General features: G+C 50.7%; 10 protein-coding genes across 10 annotated transcripts; 7 read left to right on the forward strand and 3 right to left on the reverse strand.

Moving 5' to 3' along the window:
* Positions 1–313: 313 nt before the first annotated feature.
* Positions 314–640, forward strand: NEMAJ01_1093 (H/ACA ribonucleoprotein complex subunit 2; the record flags this gene model as incomplete). Its single annotated transcript, XM_047914931.1, has 1 exon — positions 314–640. One exon carries the CDS (start codon positions 314–316, stop codon positions 638–640), a length of 327 nt encoding a protein of 108 aa, XP_047770888.1.
* Positions 641–705: 65 nt separating this feature from the next.
* Positions 706–1,191, reverse strand: NEMAJ01_1094 (uncharacterized protein; the record flags this gene model as incomplete). The annotated part of the gene is made up of 1 exon (XM_047914932.1): positions 706–1,191. One exon carries the CDS (start codon positions 1,189–1,191, stop codon positions 706–708), a length of 486 nt encoding a protein of 161 aa, XP_047770889.1.
* Positions 1,192–1,223: 32 nt separating this feature from the next.
* On the reverse strand, positions 1,224–1,697 carry NEMAJ01_1095 (uncharacterized protein; the record flags this gene model as incomplete). The annotated part of the gene is made up of 1 exon (XM_047914933.1): positions 1,224–1,697. One exon carries the CDS (start codon positions 1,695–1,697, stop codon positions 1,224–1,226), a length of 474 nt encoding a protein of 157 aa, XP_047770890.1.
* Positions 1,698–3,110: 1,413 nt separating this feature from the next.
* On the forward strand, positions 3,111–4,130 carry NEMAJ01_1096 (uncharacterized protein; the record flags this gene model as incomplete). The annotated part of the gene is made up of 1 exon (XM_047914934.1): positions 3,111–4,130. One exon carries the CDS (start codon positions 3,111–3,113, stop codon positions 4,128–4,130), a length of 1,020 nt encoding a protein of 339 aa, XP_047770891.1.
* A 276-nt stretch (positions 4,131–4,406) lies between these two features.
* NEMAJ01_1097 (serine palmitoyltransferase) lies at positions 4,407–5,915 on the forward strand (the record flags this gene model as incomplete). Its single annotated transcript, XM_047914935.1, has 1 exon — positions 4,407–5,915. The coding sequence occupies one exon, from the start codon at positions 4,407–4,409 to the stop codon at positions 5,913–5,915; it is 1,509 nt and encodes a 502-aa protein (XP_047770892.1).
* A 41-nt stretch (positions 5,916–5,956) lies between these two features.
* On the reverse strand, positions 5,957–6,316 carry NEMAJ01_1098 (large subunit ribosomal protein L36e; the record flags this gene model as incomplete). Its single annotated transcript, XM_047914936.1, has 1 exon — positions 5,957–6,316. One exon carries the CDS (start codon positions 6,314–6,316, stop codon positions 5,957–5,959), a length of 360 nt encoding a protein of 119 aa, XP_047770893.1.
* Positions 6,317–6,701: 385 nt separating this feature from the next.
* Positions 6,702–9,653, forward strand: NEMAJ01_1099 (uncharacterized protein; the record flags this gene model as incomplete). The annotated part of the gene is made up of 1 exon (XM_047914937.1): positions 6,702–9,653. The coding sequence occupies one exon, from the start codon at positions 6,702–6,704 to the stop codon at positions 9,651–9,653; it is 2,952 nt and encodes a 983-aa protein (XP_047770894.1).
* Positions 9,654–10,206: 553 nt separating this feature from the next.
* On the forward strand, positions 10,207–11,307 carry NEMAJ01_1100 (histone acetyltransferase HTATIP; the record flags this gene model as incomplete). The annotated part of the gene is made up of 1 exon (XM_047914938.1): positions 10,207–11,307. The coding sequence occupies one exon, from the start codon at positions 10,207–10,209 to the stop codon at positions 11,305–11,307; it is 1,101 nt and encodes a 366-aa protein (XP_047770895.1).
* A 361-nt stretch (positions 11,308–11,668) lies between these two features.
* Positions 11,669–16,405, forward strand: NEMAJ01_1101 (DNA-directed RNA polymerase II subunit RPB1; the record flags this gene model as incomplete). The annotated part of the gene is made up of 1 exon (XM_047914939.1): positions 11,669–16,405. The coding sequence occupies one exon, from the start codon at positions 11,669–11,671 to the stop codon at positions 16,403–16,405; it is 4,737 nt and encodes a 1,578-aa protein (XP_047770896.1).
* A 242-nt stretch (positions 16,406–16,647) lies between these two features.
* NEMAJ01_1102 (TP53 regulating kinase) lies at positions 16,648–17,319 on the forward strand (the record flags this gene model as incomplete). Its single annotated transcript, XM_047914940.1, has 1 exon — positions 16,648–17,319. One exon carries the CDS (start codon positions 16,648–16,650, stop codon positions 17,317–17,319), a length of 672 nt encoding a protein of 223 aa, XP_047770897.1.
* Positions 17,320–17,670: the final 351 nt, after the last annotated feature.

Raw genomic sequence — 17,670 nt, forward strand, 5'->3', positions numbered from 1 at the left:
GTTTTGCAGTGGAATCGCGCATCTTTGCTGCCAGGCTGGCCTGTGCCAGCGAGCATCCGCGAATCCCATAGACCTTCGCACACCGCCAGCGCATTGCTTTTGCAGGCGCATTCGGCGTGGGCTCCTTCAGATGCTCATGCAGCAGGCATATCGGTGCTTTTCGTGGCGGCTGGCCAGGCCACGCTGAACAGGCGAATAAATAGAATGGGCTGATTTGCATTGTTTTTGTCTTTGTGGGGCGCGCGCTGGGCCTGGCGTGCGGCTTTTTGGTGATTTGGCTTTATAGCTTAGGCGCTGTAATAAAATATTTTTTATGCTTGAAGCAACCCGTAGAAAGTATGTCTCTCAGCAAGGCATAGTCACGCTACAGAGTGTAATGAAAAAGCCGGAGTGTAAAAGAGGCATAAAGGCGGTGCAGAAGTGCCTTGTCAAAAAGAACGAGGGGGTTGTTATCTTGGCTGCAGACGTAACGCCGAGTGATTTAATTAGCCACATTCCTGGCCTGTGCATGGAAGGAAACACGCCGCTTTTCTACATAAGCAGCAGGTTTGACCTGAGGACAGACAAGGACAAGCCCACCACGTGTCTGTTCATCCCCAAGGGTCTTCTTTCAGAAAGCGACGCCCAGAGCCTACAATAAACGGATAAGTTAAAGCAAAGCACAATAAAGCTACAATAGAAATACGCAAAGTTATAAAACGCACTTTATTTGTTGCCTTTTAGTTCTTTTGCCTTTTCCAGAAGAGAGTTCAGCAAATTCTGCCCTCTTTTCTGCGCATTAAGTAAGAAAGATCTAATACAGTTGCAGTACTCACATTTGTCCATCGTGATCTTGAGTTTGTCATAGCCAGGAATTTTCTCCAGAACTCCAGAAACGCCAGTGCACATGCAGCAGAGCATTTTCCGGGCTATGGCGCACCCCCCTATAAGAAGAATTTCCACCCGCAGCATTGCAAGCTCCGCTGTTCTTTTGGCTAGTATGAAATACTCGTTCTTGAATACCCCCTGTAGCTCAGGCATATTGCTTACTTTTTCGGCCATAGAGCCGATGCAGCCAGAATAGAATCCAGCATACAATATTGCAATAATCCCCACCAAAATAGCAAGGCATCTGAATCTGTTGCACTTTGCCTTTCTAACAGGCTTGGGCGCTTTGGCTTGCTGTGGCTTTACAACCTTCCAATTTTTCATACAAAAGAAAAAAAAGTCGCACTTAAGATAATTTATCTCCAGTTTTTCCCAGAGCTTAGAAGCTTCTTTAAATTTTCCTCGGCAGCGTTCTGCTTGCACTCGGAGATGTTCTCGCAGGAATGTCCTTCAGGAATCGAGTGCTTTATGCAAAAGGACTTCGTGCAGAACTTGCACTTCATTTCAGAGGCTGTATTCACTCGGTTTTTGCACTTTTCAATGTGGCATTTGTTTTTTATCCCTATGACCGAAATCATCGGGGGTATTTGTGAAAAAATCTGATCCACCGAAGTAATTGGCTTCTTTCCAATTTCCAGCCTGACACAGGAGAGGCCAAACGCCTCGTGCGCCTTTCTTTTTATCTCTGCCAGGATGTTTTCTGTCCCCTCCACGGTAATAAGCTTTTCGACGTAGTTGTACACCAGCCCTATGGAAATAGTTCGGTTTATGCACGGTGCCTCGCTTGCCTCTTTGTGTGCTGTTGTTACTGCGGGCTCACTCGATTTCATATTTGTTTTTGAAATTTATTCTGCCTTATATAAACTGATACTTGGTCTTAGCTACAGTATTAACCTATAGAATAGAGACATGGAGAGCCACACACATGCAGAATGCCACCAATATGCTGCCTGGCGTGCGGAAGCCTGTGCATTTGAATGGCGCCAGTGCTGAAGCTTTTATGGCCAATCATGTCAATTAGGCGGACTTTGGGCCTCCGAATGCATGCAGTTTGCAGAAAGTGTGCTGTTGTGGGCTTCTGTGCATTTATTGGGCAAGTATGCAGGCCCCAGGGCGCAGGCTTCGAGCAGGCCCGGACTTCCAAAAGCGCACATCAAGACTGTTACAGCGATGCCTATGGGCAGCAGAGCCTGCTTGCTGTATTCGCAGAGTTCACCAGAAAAGAGCATATATCAGCCAGCCGACCCCCACCAGAATGCCTGCTATAAAAATAATTATTAGCGCCAGCAATAGAAGCAGCATGCAGCCCAGGACCCTACACCCGGATCTGCTGCGGCTGTTCCTGTAAATGTACCCGTTTCTATGTGCGCCAAAGTGCAGGAGTGCATGCCTTCTGCTCCAGCTATCTACAGCGTTGTTGCTGCTATCTATCATCCAACAGTAAATGTTTAAAGCATAAATGCAAAGCAATTAATTATTCAGTTTTGAACAATCCACAGAATGTCTGTGTGTTTGTATTGGATAGTGGCAATTTGTTTTCTTTGGGCTATTTTGTCTTAATAGTTAATGGGGTTGTCACCCGTGCGCCCAGAAGCAAAAACTGCTGCGCCTTTTCAAACCCCAGGCTCTGCCTAGGCTTTGGCCCAGGCTTTAGCTCCCTGCTGTTTTTGGTTTTAGCTCCGTTATTATCGCATGCCTACACGAGCAAAGTTTCGTGCAAAATTGCTGCATGCACATGTATTTCTTTTGGCGTATATTCTGCTGCAGCACAGAAATGCACTCTCCCAAAAACAGCTGATGCAGAAGATCTGCACTGCATGGGTGCATCCACCAGAGTGCACGCTTGCAAAAATGGGCCAGCAAAGCCTGCCAGACATTTTCCACTTTTTGTGCAGACACCGCAGAGCACTGTCTTTTCAATGTCTATTATATTTGTGCTAAAATTAAAGCGCTTGGCAGCCAAAAGCAAGGCCAGAGCGAAATATCTTGCCGCACAAAAATTCCGCCGGGCAGCCGCCTAAACACAGCCTCCGGAGAAACATACTAAAATTTGGGCGCAAATGGTTTTTGGTGTTTTGCCAGCGTCTGAGGCTGACATTCTTGCGTTAACGTTTTTTAAATTTTTTATTTTGGATACGCAGGGGTTATTAAGACAGGGGATGGGACGACAAAAGAAAGTACTTGATAAGGAGTGGGAGGTTAGATCACTTTCACAATATGATTATAATTCAAAGAATGATGACATGGACAGTCAGGACGACGAAATGTCCAGCGGAGAGGCAAACTATGGCATTCTGTACAATGATAGAGAAGAGCAAAGCGATGCACCTCTGAAGAAGGAAAAGTCTGAAAAACGGGCTTCAAGCCGAAGAGTGGTTAACAGGCCGGCGTCGCAGCCGCATATTAAGACCGTGAGCGGAGAGAATCGGCTCTGCTTCAAATACCCTACTAAAATGTGCGAAGAGGGCCGCTCGGGAGACTTGGGAATAGAAGAAGTTGAGTTTTCCATAAAATACGACATTGAAAACGTTGACATAGAAAAAATGACAGAAAAGTTTAAAATGGACAACAGCGTGTACCCACGGGCAAATGTGCCGTACGACCGATACCAAGGAAACCGGTGGGAGTACGAGACAGAGGTGAACAAGCTCGCCTGGAAGCTGGCTGCGCTGAACCCAAACCTGCTGTACGGGAAAAAGGGCATTGTCCAGCGGGCAGTTGACTCGTTCAGAAATCTGCACAGGTCAACCAGCTCGCGCCGGGTGGTGCGCATGAAGAAGATGAACGAAGGAACTCTTCGAAAGAGGCAGCCCGAGAGCTCGTCTGTGAACTCGCCCAGCGTGATAAGCGTCACATGGACACAGAAGGGGTCCACCAAGCGGTGCAAGGTGAGGATCGACATAGACTCCATAGACTACGACAAGATTGACAGCGACTTTAAGCTGAAGTACTCGGTGTTCAGCGGAGAGTTTGACGATCAGTCCTTTGGCCTGGGGAAGTGGGAAAACATGAACGAGGACAACATTCTTGCGGTGAAAATTGCATTCCTGAACGTGGACAACACGGCCTTTTGGAACGCCGTCAAAGTAACGGACAAGGTTACCATGCTGAGAAAGGCGGTTGAGGAGTATAAGACAAAAAAGACTTACGAGCAGCCACAGGAAGAGGCATCTTCTATCACAGACATGCAGCAGGAGGACCTGTACTTTATAGACCATCCGGAAATAAGCTACAGAGAAAAGTCGTTTTTCTACTACTTATAGGGGGAAAGCACACTACAGAAGAATAAAGCAGAGTCCTCTCATCTTTTGTCTTTGGCCTCGCTTGGGCGGCGTGTTTTGTGCCGTGCTCGGTAATTAATGTATTTGGTTGGGCAGGCGCAGATTTGGGAATCTCCGCCCTGCGCATTTGCAGAGCAGGCGCTTGCGCGGAGGGCCGTGAACACTCGCTTTTGGGCTGCTGGGGGCCTGCTTCCGGCCTGCCAGAGTTTCCGGCCTGCCTGCACCGGGCCCTATTTATTTGTGTGTGCTGTTTTCCTTATGTTTATTCAGCAACTTTGGACACTGATCAAGGACCCTTACCAAAACAATCCCGTCCGCATTATTGTGGAGATACTCCTTCTGGGGGTGATAGTAAAATACGCGTTTGAGCGAAAAGAGTCCAGTGATCCCGTGATTCTTTCGCAGGAGGAGGCCGAGCAGCTAATTGATGAGTGGGTGCCCAGAGAGCTGGGGCTGGACGACGACGACGAGCCCTTCCCGGATAGCAATGCTGTGAAATACGTTCTGTCGGCGTTCAATCCGTTTTGCTTCGGGTCTCCTGTGGAGGACTCGGGCGTGCAGGCCGGAGGGGGATCTCTTCCCGTGGAAACAAAGTCTCGCAATAAAGAAAAGCTGGACATTTTGGCAGAGACCATTGAGAAATACGGCGTGGGAACGTGCGGGCCCAGAGGCTTTTACGGGACCATTGACATCCACCTGGACCTGGAGAAAAAGCTTGCAGAAACACTGGGCACGCAGGGCGTGGTTTTGTACGCACACTCTCTGCTAGCCATTGCCAGCGTAATCAAGTGCTTCTGCAAGCGAGACGACGTGATATTCTATGACCACAGGTCGTCAATTAGCATTCGCCGGGGAATATACTCGTCCAAGGCCAAGGCCATTTCGTACGCGTCCACTGCAGACCTGTCTGTGAAGCTGGCTTTGGAGGAGTCTGTGCGCAACAAGAAGTTCATCATAACCGAGGGCGTGTTTGAAGAAACAGGCGAAACCGCAGACATTGCAGCAATTGTAAAGGCCCGAAACCATCACAAGGCGTTCCTCATTTTGGACGAGTCTGTCAGCATCCCGCTCCTGGGCAGCACCGGAGCAGTTGGGTTTTTTGGCGCAGACCCGAAAGAGGTGGACCTTCGAATTGGGTCGCTGTCCACGGGCATGGGGTCGGCTGGCGGCTTCTGTGCAGGCACGCGCGAGGCGTCGGACTTGCAAAGGCTAAGCAGTCTGGCGTATTGTTTTTCCGCCTCCCTTCCGGCGTATCTGGCGCATGCGGTTCTCCTGAACATAGAAGATGTTGTGTCCTGGGAGGAGACAAGAACGTCCGTCCAGCAGCACCTCTCCGGGTCGGACTCGTCCTCTGAGGAGTGCCAGTACACGCCAGCCATCGACTACCCGGTCAGAAAATCCGTGAAGTCCCCAAAGTTTCTTCCAAACTGCACGCGGGAAAAGAACCCGCTTGTAAACTATGCGGCAGCCGAAAAGTTCCGTCGGGTGTTCAACTCCTCAGCAGGAGGCATTCCGTTCCGCGTGCGCACAGACCGATTCACGCCCATTGCCCGGATTGTTCTTCACGAAGACCACCCAGACAACTCAAAGGCCTTTCTGGACATACACCGGGCACTTATCCAGAAGGGCGTGTACATCCGTCTGTCTGAGTACCCGGAGACCTCCTTCCTGGTCGCATTTTCAAACGGGTTCCTGCTGGAAAACGTCTCTGACCTGGCCCAGACCATTCTAGGCGTGATTTCAGAGACGTATTCAAACGCGTTCTAGCAGCGGAAATTCCAGTAAAAATGAGTATTGAGTTTTTTTTATTAGTTCATGTGCCTCATTTCCGACAGGAGTCTTTCCTGGCACCTCTTAGCGCTTCTAAGAGAGCCCAGTCTCTTCTTCAAGAACTTTCTCATCTTCTTTTCTTCTCCTCGTCTTCCAAAGTCAATGGCCTTCTTCTCGTAGGGGGCCAGTCCGCAGATCTCCTTGGCAATGTTCTTGGCCAGCTCAGTCTTTTCCATGGCGAGCTTTGCAAACTCTGTTGGGTTTGCCCTCAGGATTCTCTTGTGCTCAGACCTGGAGATGATTTTTGTCGTTGGGTGTCCGCTGTTTTTTCCAAATATGGTTCCGTTTCCGTGTGGCTTTCCTTCTATTGGCTGGAGTGCGTTTATATTTATCTTCATGCAGGGATAAAATAAAAATGAAAAAGTTTTCTACATGCACAGACAACGGAAATGCCCAAAGCCCGAAAGCAGCCACCACAGAAAGAACACGAAAAAAAACTAGGCTGTAGAAACGTGCATTTTTGCGTGTTTTCCCCATAGAAGACGATGGCTTTATCGGCAGACGATAGGGCGCAGAAATGAGCATGTGCGGAGAGGTGTGTTTGAGGTGCTTTGGGCGCATAGCAGGCAAGCGCCAGACTTTTCTGGCTTTGAGTGCTTGGGCTCTTAAGCCGGCATGTGCTTTCTTCCGCTGCGCCATGGTTTTTGCTGGGGCGTGGGCTTCGGGATGTGCGGGGTTGGTGCGCCGCTTTCTCTTTTTATTCACTTTTGTTTTTATTTTGCTATGAAGCTGTACGAACTAAGAAAAGAAGTGAATCAAATGTCGAGCACGCTGGAGGAGTACATTGTTTCCTCCCAGACCCCGCCGTCTAAGGAGCTTGAGTCCATTCGGGACAAAATACGAAGCATGCACGAGGAGTCGCAGAAAGTAGACGCGGTCTCGGAGTATTTAATGGTAGACAGGCACGTGCTGGGAATGGCTTTCACGCGGGCCCTTCTTTTGATTCGAATCCTATCTCCAAAAACAGACATTGAGATGAATCTCGGGTGTCTGCAGAGAAACCTAAAGCCAAGCATGCTGCAGATGGGCGGGAAAGAGATACTTTTGGAGGCAGTATACATATACATTCTGGACAACCAGCAGTCGCAGGAGATAATCGAGGTAGTGCGCATGCTGAAGAACAAGCTGCAGATAAAGAAAATGATCACGAAGAAAACCACAGAGCTTGAGAAAATGATACAAATTCGCGTGAGCCAGATAGTAGAGACCAAGGTGAAGGAGGTGCTTCCAATAACACAGTGCGAGACGCCAAACTCGCTGATCATGGCTCTGAGCACAATCCTGGAGGTGGACAGCATAAAGTACATGGAGGACATTCTGGCTAATAACGTGCACCCGCCTGTTGACATCAGAAACATACTGCGGCAGCTGATCCTTATTGAGAGCGTGGAGATCACCAACGAGTATCTGGAGGTGTACTATCTGATGCTGTGCATGCTGTCCAAGTACGTATCCCTGCGCAAGAAGCGAGACCTAGTCAACAGCAAAGACGCCATATACGAAATACTGGACGACGACTGCGTGGGGATCATGGTCCGCATACTGGAGAAGGAGTGTGTGCCCAGCAGGATTCGGGTGGAGATCATGAACATTCTTGTAGAAAGCGACATACAGACCATAAACTACATGCACGTCTCCGTCGACAGCGCCAAGCTGATCTCGTTTATCCGGTACGTGGTGAAGAACAGCGACCAGGTTGGCCTGCTCATGGAAATACTTGAGGCGCTGGAGATAGAAATAACGGACGATGGAAACGAAACAGAAATATCGAACCTCATTGTGATAATGGACTTCCTGAACATTATTTTGCGCACATACACGAGCAGCGCAGAGTCCGCGAGCAGCGAGTGCATGCCCGGATACCTGGACCAGTCAAAGAGGTGCTTGGACCCGGGAAGCAGCGCCCACGCTCTGCAAATGTCCAGCCTGTCCAGGCTAAATGCAGCTGTCAGCAACAGCATATCCCTGGAGAGGTACATTGGAACCAGCATCATGGAGGTGTACAACAGCATAATACCAAATGTTTCCAACCCCATTATTATATACACGTACCTCAAGATATTCAGCAAGCTGCTAACGGCAGTCGACGCGGCAGACCCATCCCTGCACTACTATGGGTCTGTAAGCAACCGAAACAGCCTGCTTAGCCACAGCATAAACGCGCTGGGGTCTGTGCTGCGGAGCCTCAGCATGTACGTGGTGCAGGGCGACACGCTGTACGCTGAAGTGCCTGCTGTGAAGCTGTACGACCTGGAGAGCCCGCACAGCGCAATATGCATGGAGGCAGCCCCCAACAGCAAAGACATTATGCTGGAGTCTGTGCGGATGCTGTTCTTTATCATACTCCAGCTGCCCGAGCCCATAAAAAACACAATAAGCACAAGCTACGTGCTGAACATCGTGTTCCGGGCAATCAGCCTGGACAGCGAGCCTGTGCCAAGCGACATACTGGCGTTCGTGAGAGGCTTTTTCACGGCGCCTATTTTGCACAAGCTGGCAAACTCGCTGGGCGGAAATCTGTATGCGTTTATCTCGATGCTTATTGCAAAGGGCGAGCTGGAGACTGTGTACAATCTGGTGCAGAACAGCAACAAGCTGTACAAGGGGATTCTGTGCAAGGACATTTTGACCGAGGAAATTTTTGTCGAGCACAAAGAGGAAAACGTGCTGTACAGCCTGCTAAGCACAATGATCATGCAGTACTACACAGAAAACAGCACGCTCAACAACAGCGAGCTGAATGCAAAAATTGTGGAGCTGTACAACTCAGTGTGCAACCACGTAAAAAAGAGCCCGCAAATGCCAGCCTTTCTGCGGGAAAGCCGAGAGTTCGGGTACTTTTTCAAAATGCTGTGCGTGGTTGGAAAGGAGCTGGAGCTCGACTGCAGCGGAATGCTTAGGCTCCTGCTGGCTGCAGCCGGCGCCCCAAATGCAAGCGTAGACGAGTGCCAGGGCGCGGTTCTGTACAACAGCAGCAGCCGAAACATATCTGAGCTGTACTACTTCTACCACTTTGTATGCAAGGGCGTTAGGCTGGACAGGAAGCTTACGCTAGACAAGACTGAATCGGGCAGCGGCTGCGGGCTTCTGTGCATGAACGAAATGCAAAACTCGCATGGCAGCAACATTTTGAAGTATCTGGCGCTCGTGGCGCTCGACGGGGAGCAGGTTAAGGAAAAAAGCCACATCCAAATGTACAAGGACCTTGACCTTTCTGCAGTTTCTGCGGGAGAGCGCGCCCTGTTCACCAACCAGATATACAGGAGCATGTTTCTGACTGGGCGGGTGCAAACGGGAAACTACACAGGCCTGAGCCCGAGCAGCAGCACGTGCAAGACAGCGGGCAGCGAGCCTGCCGAAGGAAAGCCTGCCAAGAAAGAGAGCCAGAAAGAAGACGGAGCAATGCTTGGTGGCGTGTGTGCAAAAGAGTACTCGTATGCGGATATGTCCATTAGATCGGCCATAAAAGCCACGATGGACACAGGCGCGCCCCACATTCTTCCGCACACGATTCTGTCGGTTGGAGAGCCCGGCCTGGTTTCGGCGCTTCTGTATACGCTGTACAGCAAGTCCCCTAACTCTGCCGTTGTGCTTTCATACATCAAGAAGATGCGAAAATACACAAAAAATGACAGCACGGTGTACACGAGGGTTCTTTCGTCTATTATACTATGATTGCCTGAAAGCCTGTGCCCTGATGACTGCGCGTGCTTTCTGCGTTAATAAACAAGACATGTTTTAAACTGCTGTTTTTGCCTTTTCTGCAGCGAATTCGGTGCCAGAACCCCTCAGACGCCCATGCTCTTTTTGTTTTGGGACTCCCACGCTCTATGCGCATGGAGAGCGCGCCTTCTTAACCCTCCAAAACACACCTAGGCAAATGCGTGCACAGCGGGAAATTAATCAACAAATCTAACTAGTTCAAAAAATGCGTGCACAGTGCTATATTCCGAGGCTACAGCTCTACAATAAAAATAAAAAAGCGTCCAGAATGCAGACAGTGTACACTTTTTATGTGGAAAAAACATGCCGAAATGTGCAAAAGCGAAAACTGGCACACGCCCGGCCAAACCACCAGGGCGCATGAAGGGCGGGCCTGGGGTAAAAAAACAGGAACAGCCATCAGCTCTCTTGGCAGTGCGCAGAAAAGGCAATTTCCGCTGGAAGGTAAAAGCAATCCAACAGAATCAAGAAAAATATTAAACATCTTTTATTTTTTATATTTCGAATGGATGCAAATAATGGGCTAATAGTTGGATGTAAAGTGTCTGTGTCCAGCATGCAAAACAACGAAGAGCTCACGCGAAGGGCCGAAATTATAGCGATCCGCAATACCCCGGACGGGGCGCTGTACTATGTGCACTATATTGGCTTCAACAAAAGGCTGGACGAGTGGATTTCGCACGAAAAAGTAGACACAAAGACAATTGAGTTTCCAAAAAAGAAAAAGCAGAAAGAAGAGCCAAAGAACAAAAACACAGCTGTGGTGGCAGACGAGGTGTACAGGGTGAAAAACATCGAAAAAGTCACAATGGGGGAGTACACAGTGGACAGCTGGTATTTCTCGCCGTACCCGAAAGACATGCAGAAGGACATAATTGTGTGCGAGTACTGCCTGTACTACTTCAACACAGAGCAGGAGCACGCGGAGCACTTTGAAAAGTGCAAGCACAAGCGGCCGCCCGGGAGGCAAATATACAGAAAAGGCGGCATTTCCTTTTTTGAGCTTGACGGAGTAGTGCACAGCAACTACAGTAGAAACCTGTCGCTCCTGTCCAAGCTGTTTTTAGACCATAAAACGCTCTTCTACGACATAGATGTATTTTTGTTTTATGTTATGTGCATATACAACCCGAGCGACCCCGAGGAGGCGCGCGAGTACAAAATTGTAGGATACTTCTCAAAGGAAAAAGAGTCGCAGCACGGGTACAACATAGCGTGTCTTTTGGTTCTGCCGCAGCACCAGAGAAAAGGGTACGGGAAAATACTCATAGACTTTTCCTATCTGCTGAGCAAAAGAGAAAGAGTTTCGGCGTCGCCCGAGAAGCCGCTTAGCGACCTGGGGCTCCTCAGCTATCGAGAGTACTGGATAGGCGTGATATCAAACATACTTATCTACAACCGGCTGATATCAATAAACGACATACGAGACATGAGCAGCATAACAGTGGAGGACATCATACACACACTGCAGCATAACAACATGCTTGTGTACTATAATGGGATGCCCTCTATAGTCATACGGGATGAGCTGATAAATAAGTACAAAGAGCCCCGGGGCGTGCAGCTAGACCCAGAGTATCTGGTGTGGGAGCCTCTGTACCAGTAGGCGCGCGCAAGCCCCACGCCAAACAACCAACATGTACTAATATACACTTGCGGCTTAAAGCATGCCCATTTGGGGCTCCGAGGGGCCTTCAAGCTCAGATTTTTCAAAGCCCTGCGGGCTTGCTTTTATTAACACAGAGCAAAGCATCAACGAGATAAGCACCCCAAACGCAGAACACCTCAAAAATTATGCATCTTTATAGGCAAAGAACTAAAGTTTTTTACAAAAACATCAAGTTGATATTTGAAATTAGATTGCCGGATGCTGTAGAAATTTCCGCTCGGGGCAAGCGTGCGCCGAGCATAATTTGCGGTTTATTTCGCACTCGCCCGTATTTTATTTTATTTATTTTTGCAAATAAATGGGCTTGGATATTTCTATACGAAGAGTGGAAAGCATTGAATTTGGTATACTTTCTCCAGAGGATATTATCGCAATGAGCGTGTGCAAAATCGAGTATCCAGAAACAATGGAAAGCGGAGTGCCCAAGGAGGGAGGGCTGGTGGACTTGAGGTTGGGAACCTCCGAAAGAGGGTTTCTGTGTAGCACGTGCGGACACAGATCGGACAGCTGCGTCGGGCACTTTGGGTACATTGAGCTGGCAAAGCCGGTGTTCCACATAGGCTATATAGGAAAGATAAAGAAGGTCCTGGAGTGTGTCTGTTTCTTCTGCTCCAAGCTGCGGGTTGAAAAAAGCGCGCTAAGCTCTCCCAAGCCGCGAACACAGAAAGAAAGAAAGCGAAGGCTGAACCAAGTTTGGAATCTGGCCAAAAACAGGGCTGTTTGCATGGGAGAGATGATAAAAAACGAGGAGAACCCGGAGGAGCACGTGCGCACAGGATGCGAAAACAGGCAGCCCACAATTCGGAAGGAGGGCCTGCATCTGCTGGCGTTCCAGAAGGGCGACGAGTCGTCGGAGGGGAAGACTGTGCTGAGCGCGGAGAAGGTGCTTGAAATTCTGAAGCGCATTCCAGAGGAGGACATCGAAGCGCTGGGGTTTGACCTGGAAAAAGCCAGGCCAGAGTGGATGGTTATCCGAGTGCTGCCTGTGCCGCCCCCACAGGTGCGGCCGTCTATTGTGATGGAGGGCTCTTTGCGGTGCGAGGACGACTTGACGCACAAGCTCGCAGACATTATCAAGGCAAGCAACAACCTGAAAAGATACGAGCAGGAGGGTGTGGCAGGACACATCATACGGGACTACGAGCAGCTTCTTCAGTTCCACATTGCCACGCTGATAAACAACGACATTTCAGGGCAGCCGCAGTCTCTGCAGAAGAACGGGCGGCCGCTGAAGTCGATCCGGGCAAGGCTGCGCGGAAAGGAGGGCCGCGTTCGAGGAAACCTTATGGGGAAGCGAGTGGACTTCAGTGCGCGTACAGTCATAACGGCAGACCCGAACATAAGCATGAACGAAGTGGGGGTGCCAGAGGAAATAGCCAAAATGCTCACGTTCCCAGAGAGGGCAACCGAGTACAACATAGACCAGCTGACGCGTCTGGTGCACAGAGGCCCGTACAACCACCCAGGCGCAAACTACATCATCCGCGACGACGGACAGAAAATCGACCTTAGGTTCCACAAAGGCGAAGTAAACTTGCAGGTTGGGTACGTTGTGGAAAGACACCTGAAAAATGGAGACACGGTGTTGTTCAACAGGCAGCCGTCCCTGCACAAAATGTCCATGATGGCGCACCGAGCAAGAGTGATGAAGTACTCCACGTTTAGGCTTAACCTGAGCGTCACTGCCCCGTACAACGCAGACTTTGACGGAGACGAAATGAACCTGCATCTCCCGCAGTCGATACCAGCGCAGGCCGAGCTGAAGGAGCTGGCGCTGGTGGAGAAGAACATTGTGTCGCCGCAGAGTAACAAGCCGGTTATGGGGATAGTGCAGGACACGCTCATGGGCGTGTACAAGCTCACGCGAAGAGACCTGTTTTTGACCAAGCCGCAGGTGATGCATCTTTTGTACGCAATCGACAACGAGAAGTCGCAAATAAAGCCGGCGATTCTCAGACCTGCGGTTTTGTACACGGGAAAGCAGATCTTCTCGGCAACCCTGCCAGACGTAACATACACCGGGCTGCACTCAGAGCACCAGCACGGGAAAAAACACGTGGGAAACCCCATGGACAGCGAAGTGCTCATAAAGAGCGGAGAGCTGCTTGCTGGGATAATTTGTAAAAAAACCGTTGGAACAGCCTCGGGCGGGCTCATACATGTGATAGCAAACGACTTCCCCAGAGACGTGTGCGTGTCCTTCATAGACGCCCTGCAGAGGGCGATCAGCGCCTGGCTGATGGCATACGAGACGTTTTCGGTGGGAATAGGCGACACCATAGCAGACCCGTCGTCGATGGACTCGATAAAGGAGGCAATCGAGCGGGCGAAGGGAGAGGTGCGCGAAATCATTGAAAAAGCAGAGACAGACAACCTTGAAAGACTTCCTGGAATGTCCATGCAGGAGTCTTTTGAGGCAGCAGTTACGCTCGCTCTTAACAAGGCCAGAGACACGAGCGGAACATCAACACAGAAAAGCCTTCGGTCCCAAAACAACATCAAGCAGATGGTGGTGTCTGGGTCAAAGGGGTCGTACATCAACATATCACAGATGAGTGCCTGTGTGGGACAGCAGAGCATAGAGGGAAAACGAATTCTGCACGGATTCAGAGACCGATCTCTCCCACACTTCACAAAGGACGACTGCACGGCAGAGGCGCGCGGCTTCGTAAGCAGCTCGTATGTTGCAGGGCTGTCGCCGGTTGAATTCTTCTTTCACGCGATGGGAGGTAGAGAAGGTCTGATCGACACGGCGGTCAAAACTGCAGAAACGGGATATATCCAGAGAAGGCTTATTAAAGCCCTGGAAGACGCGCAGATCAGACACGACAAGAGCGTGCGAGACGGAGAGGGGCATGTTGTTCAGTGCGCGTATGGAGGCGACTGCTTTGACGCAACGTTTGTGGAAATGCAGGCGCTTTCTTTGTTTTGCTCGCCAGCGGAGTTTGACCGGCTTTATGTGATCGACTACTCGGCGCTGACTGAGTATGCGCTGTCGCAGGAAATGCTCAGCACGCTTCGAACGGGAAAAACCAAGACCATTTTGGCTGCTGAGGTAAGGATGCTTCAGGAGGAGGCGAGGGCGCTCAGAGAGAGGCACGCAAGCTCAAAGAAGCCGCTTCCAGTGCCCCTGGAGCGGATTTTCAGGGTGGCGCAGGAGCTCCACACCATGCCTGGGGTTTTGCGGAGCATACACGCAAGCATGCCGCGGCTCCTGGAGGAGTGGGGGCGCCTGCTCACGCCGGAAAGAATTGTGCGCACGCGGGAGGCTTTGGAAAGAGAGCTCCAGAGCGCGATCAGCCCGGTTGAGGAAATATCCGAGGTTGCGTTTTCTCTGTTCAAGGCGCACCTTAGAGGCTATTTCACCGTTAAAAGAATACTTGTAGAGTACAGGCTGTCGGCGCAGGCGTTTGAGTGGGCAGTAGACAAAATTCGCACGTCTTTCCTGCGGTCGATCGTTTCAGCCGGAGAGATGGTGGGAACCCTGGCGGCGCAGAGCATTGGAGAGCCAGCCACACAGATGACGCTGAACACGTTCCACTTGGCTGGTGTGGCCAGCACCGTCACTAGAGGAGTCCCGCGGCTGAAGGAAATCATAAACGCAGCGCAAACGATCAAAACCCCCTCGCTGACAATATATCTGAGGGAAGACATTGGAAACACGCTGGAAGGCGCGAAGAGGGCGCAGCAGGAAATAGAGCGGTGCTATCTGAAAGACGTGCTGGTGCAGTCAGAGATCCTGTATGACCCCACAATGCGCGCGGTCAAGGAGGACGAGGACTTTATATTCGCGTACGGAGTGCTGGACCCAGGAGTGTACAGCCCGGAGTCGCCGTGGATGCTAAGGCTTGTTCTGAACAGAAGCGCTATGCTGGACGCTGGCGTGGGGATAGAGCAGGTGGCAGAGGCCATCGAGAAGAAGACGCAGTATAAAGCCATGCACTCAGACGACAACTCGCCGCAGCAGATAATTCGATGCATGCTCCCGGATGCCGAGGACAGTTTGCGAAGAATAGAGACATCTATTGTGTCAATCATGATAAAGGGGCTGCCAAAGATAAAGCGAGTGTTTATCAACGAGGGAACAGGGCCGGATGGGAAAAAAGAGTACATTTTGCAAAGCGAGGGAGTCGGCCTGCAGGATGTGCTGAGCCATCCGCTGGTTGACCCCTCGAGAACCACGTCAAACGACCCCTTGGAAATATGCAAGGTTCTGGGCATTGAGGCGGCTAGAACAAGCATACTCAATGAGATCAGGGCGGTTATAGAAAGCGACGGGTCCTATGTGAACTTTAGGCATCTGTCAATACTTGCCGATATTATGACGCAGCGGGGCATTATCTGCGGAATAACCAGGCATGGAACAAACAGGGGAGAGGCGGGCGCGCTGATGCGGTGCTCGTTTGAGGAGACCGTTGAGATACTTCTAGAGGCGGGCGCAACTGCCGAAATAGACTCGTGCAAGGGCGTGGTCGAGAGCGTTATGCTGGGGAAGGTTGCTGCAATAGGAACCGGAATAACAGACCTGCTGGTGGACAAGGAAGGCATCGAGACCGGAATAATGGCCATGGAGAAGTACGAGTTTGAAGACGAAAGCTCAGAGGGGACGCCGACGGGCCTGATGTCCCCAACAAGCACTGCCTACTCGGACTACTCAACAGGCTCGAACAAGTCCGACGATCTGCTCTATTTGGGGTCGCCGCAGAACGAGTCTGGATACGCCCCGTCCAGCCCCAGTCTGTCGTACTCAATGGGCGACTACATGCCAAGCTCGTACGCGCCGTCGTCTCCAAGCATACACTCGCCCAGCATTTTCCACACCCCAGGAAGCGAGTATGTTCCGCAGTCGCCGCGCAGGCCCGGGGCATACCAGAACATTGGCAGCCCAAGCACAGGCGGGTTTGGAATAAGCTCGCCAAGCTCCCAGAAGCTGTACTCGCCGTTTACGCCAGCACTTGTTCAGAGAACTTTTGACAGTGAAGAGGACGACAAAAGCTCTGACAAAAGCGGCAGCTCGGAAGAAAGCTCTGAATAGTCAGACAGTCTGTCATCCAAGCACAAATAAATATGCGTAATAGTAGTTCTGGTTGGTTTGTGCGGTGTTTGTGCTTGAGGACCCAGATGCGCGGGTGTGGGCTTTGGAGCTGCAGAACGAGAGGGCGAGGGCTGCGTAGGCATAGGCAGCTGGAGGCTTGTGGGAGTGCGCGTGCTTGGGGCGCACACCCAGCTGTTTTGTTTTTCTACAGAATATTGAAATGTTCTTTCTTTTTCATGCGCATGGAAAGTGTTTCTACGGGGGCAGAGGCAGTGGTGTACAAAAGAGATGCATACATTCTGAAGGTGCGCGTGCAGAAAACTTACAGAATTCCCGAAATAGACAGCAGCATACGAAAGTCCCGAACGCGGCTTGAGCAGATGCTCCTGCGCAGAATCGAGCACTTGGACATCTCCCCCAAAGTGCACGAGCTGGGGCCGGAAGAGGCGGCAGAGCTGCTCGAAATAAGCAGCAGCATGCAGCCTATGTACACTATAAAAATGGACTGTCTATCCGGAGTAACCCTAAAAGATGCACTCTTGGCTGCTGGAAAGGAAGGCCAAGCCCGCACAATGGAACTTCTGTGTAAGGTGTACGCATCTGTAGGGAAGCTGCACGCAGCAGGCGTGATGCACGGCGACCTTACTTTGAACAATTTTATAATAGACGGAGAGTCAGTGAAAATACTGGACTTTGGCTTGGGGAAGCTTGGGGTCAAGGCAGAAGACAAAGCTGTGGACTTGTATGTGCTGGAGAAAACAATTTTGGCCAGCCAGAACTTGGCTCTTGAGGACCTGTGCAGGGTCGCTCTTCCAGAGTATGAAAAGCATACGCAGAAAGGCGGAATCGTGCTGGACAAACTAAAGGAGGTTCGCAGGCGAGGGAGAAAGCGGGAGCTTAGTGCAGTGGGATAGCCCGCTCCAGGACATAAAAGACCAGGCGCAAGAGGCGCTGCATAACAGAAAGTCTTGGGTGCTCGCTCTGTGCCCTGTCTTTACATCCGCACGCTGTGCCCTAGACAGAGCGCGATAATCTAATAAATGCCAGGCGCAGTCAAACTATGCATCTTTGGATGGGCTGGAGACAAAGGCCAAAAATCCTCCCTTGGGCCCAAACAGCCCAGCCTAAACACCCGCGCGGAAATACAGCAGCAATGCCGCCTAAATGGGCAGTTTCTGGCGTGTTTGGAGTTTGCCTTCTGTTTTTGGCCTTTTTGCTCCTGCCACGCGTGCCTTTACGCATGCCCGTCCGTGTTTTTGGAAAAG

The sequence above is a fragment of the Nematocida major genome (genome assembly GCF_021653875.1).
Source record: "Nematocida major strain JUm2507 chromosome Unknown 2360, whole genome shotgun sequence".
Taxonomy (NCBI): domain Eukaryota; kingdom Fungi; phylum Microsporidia; genus Nematocida; species Nematocida major.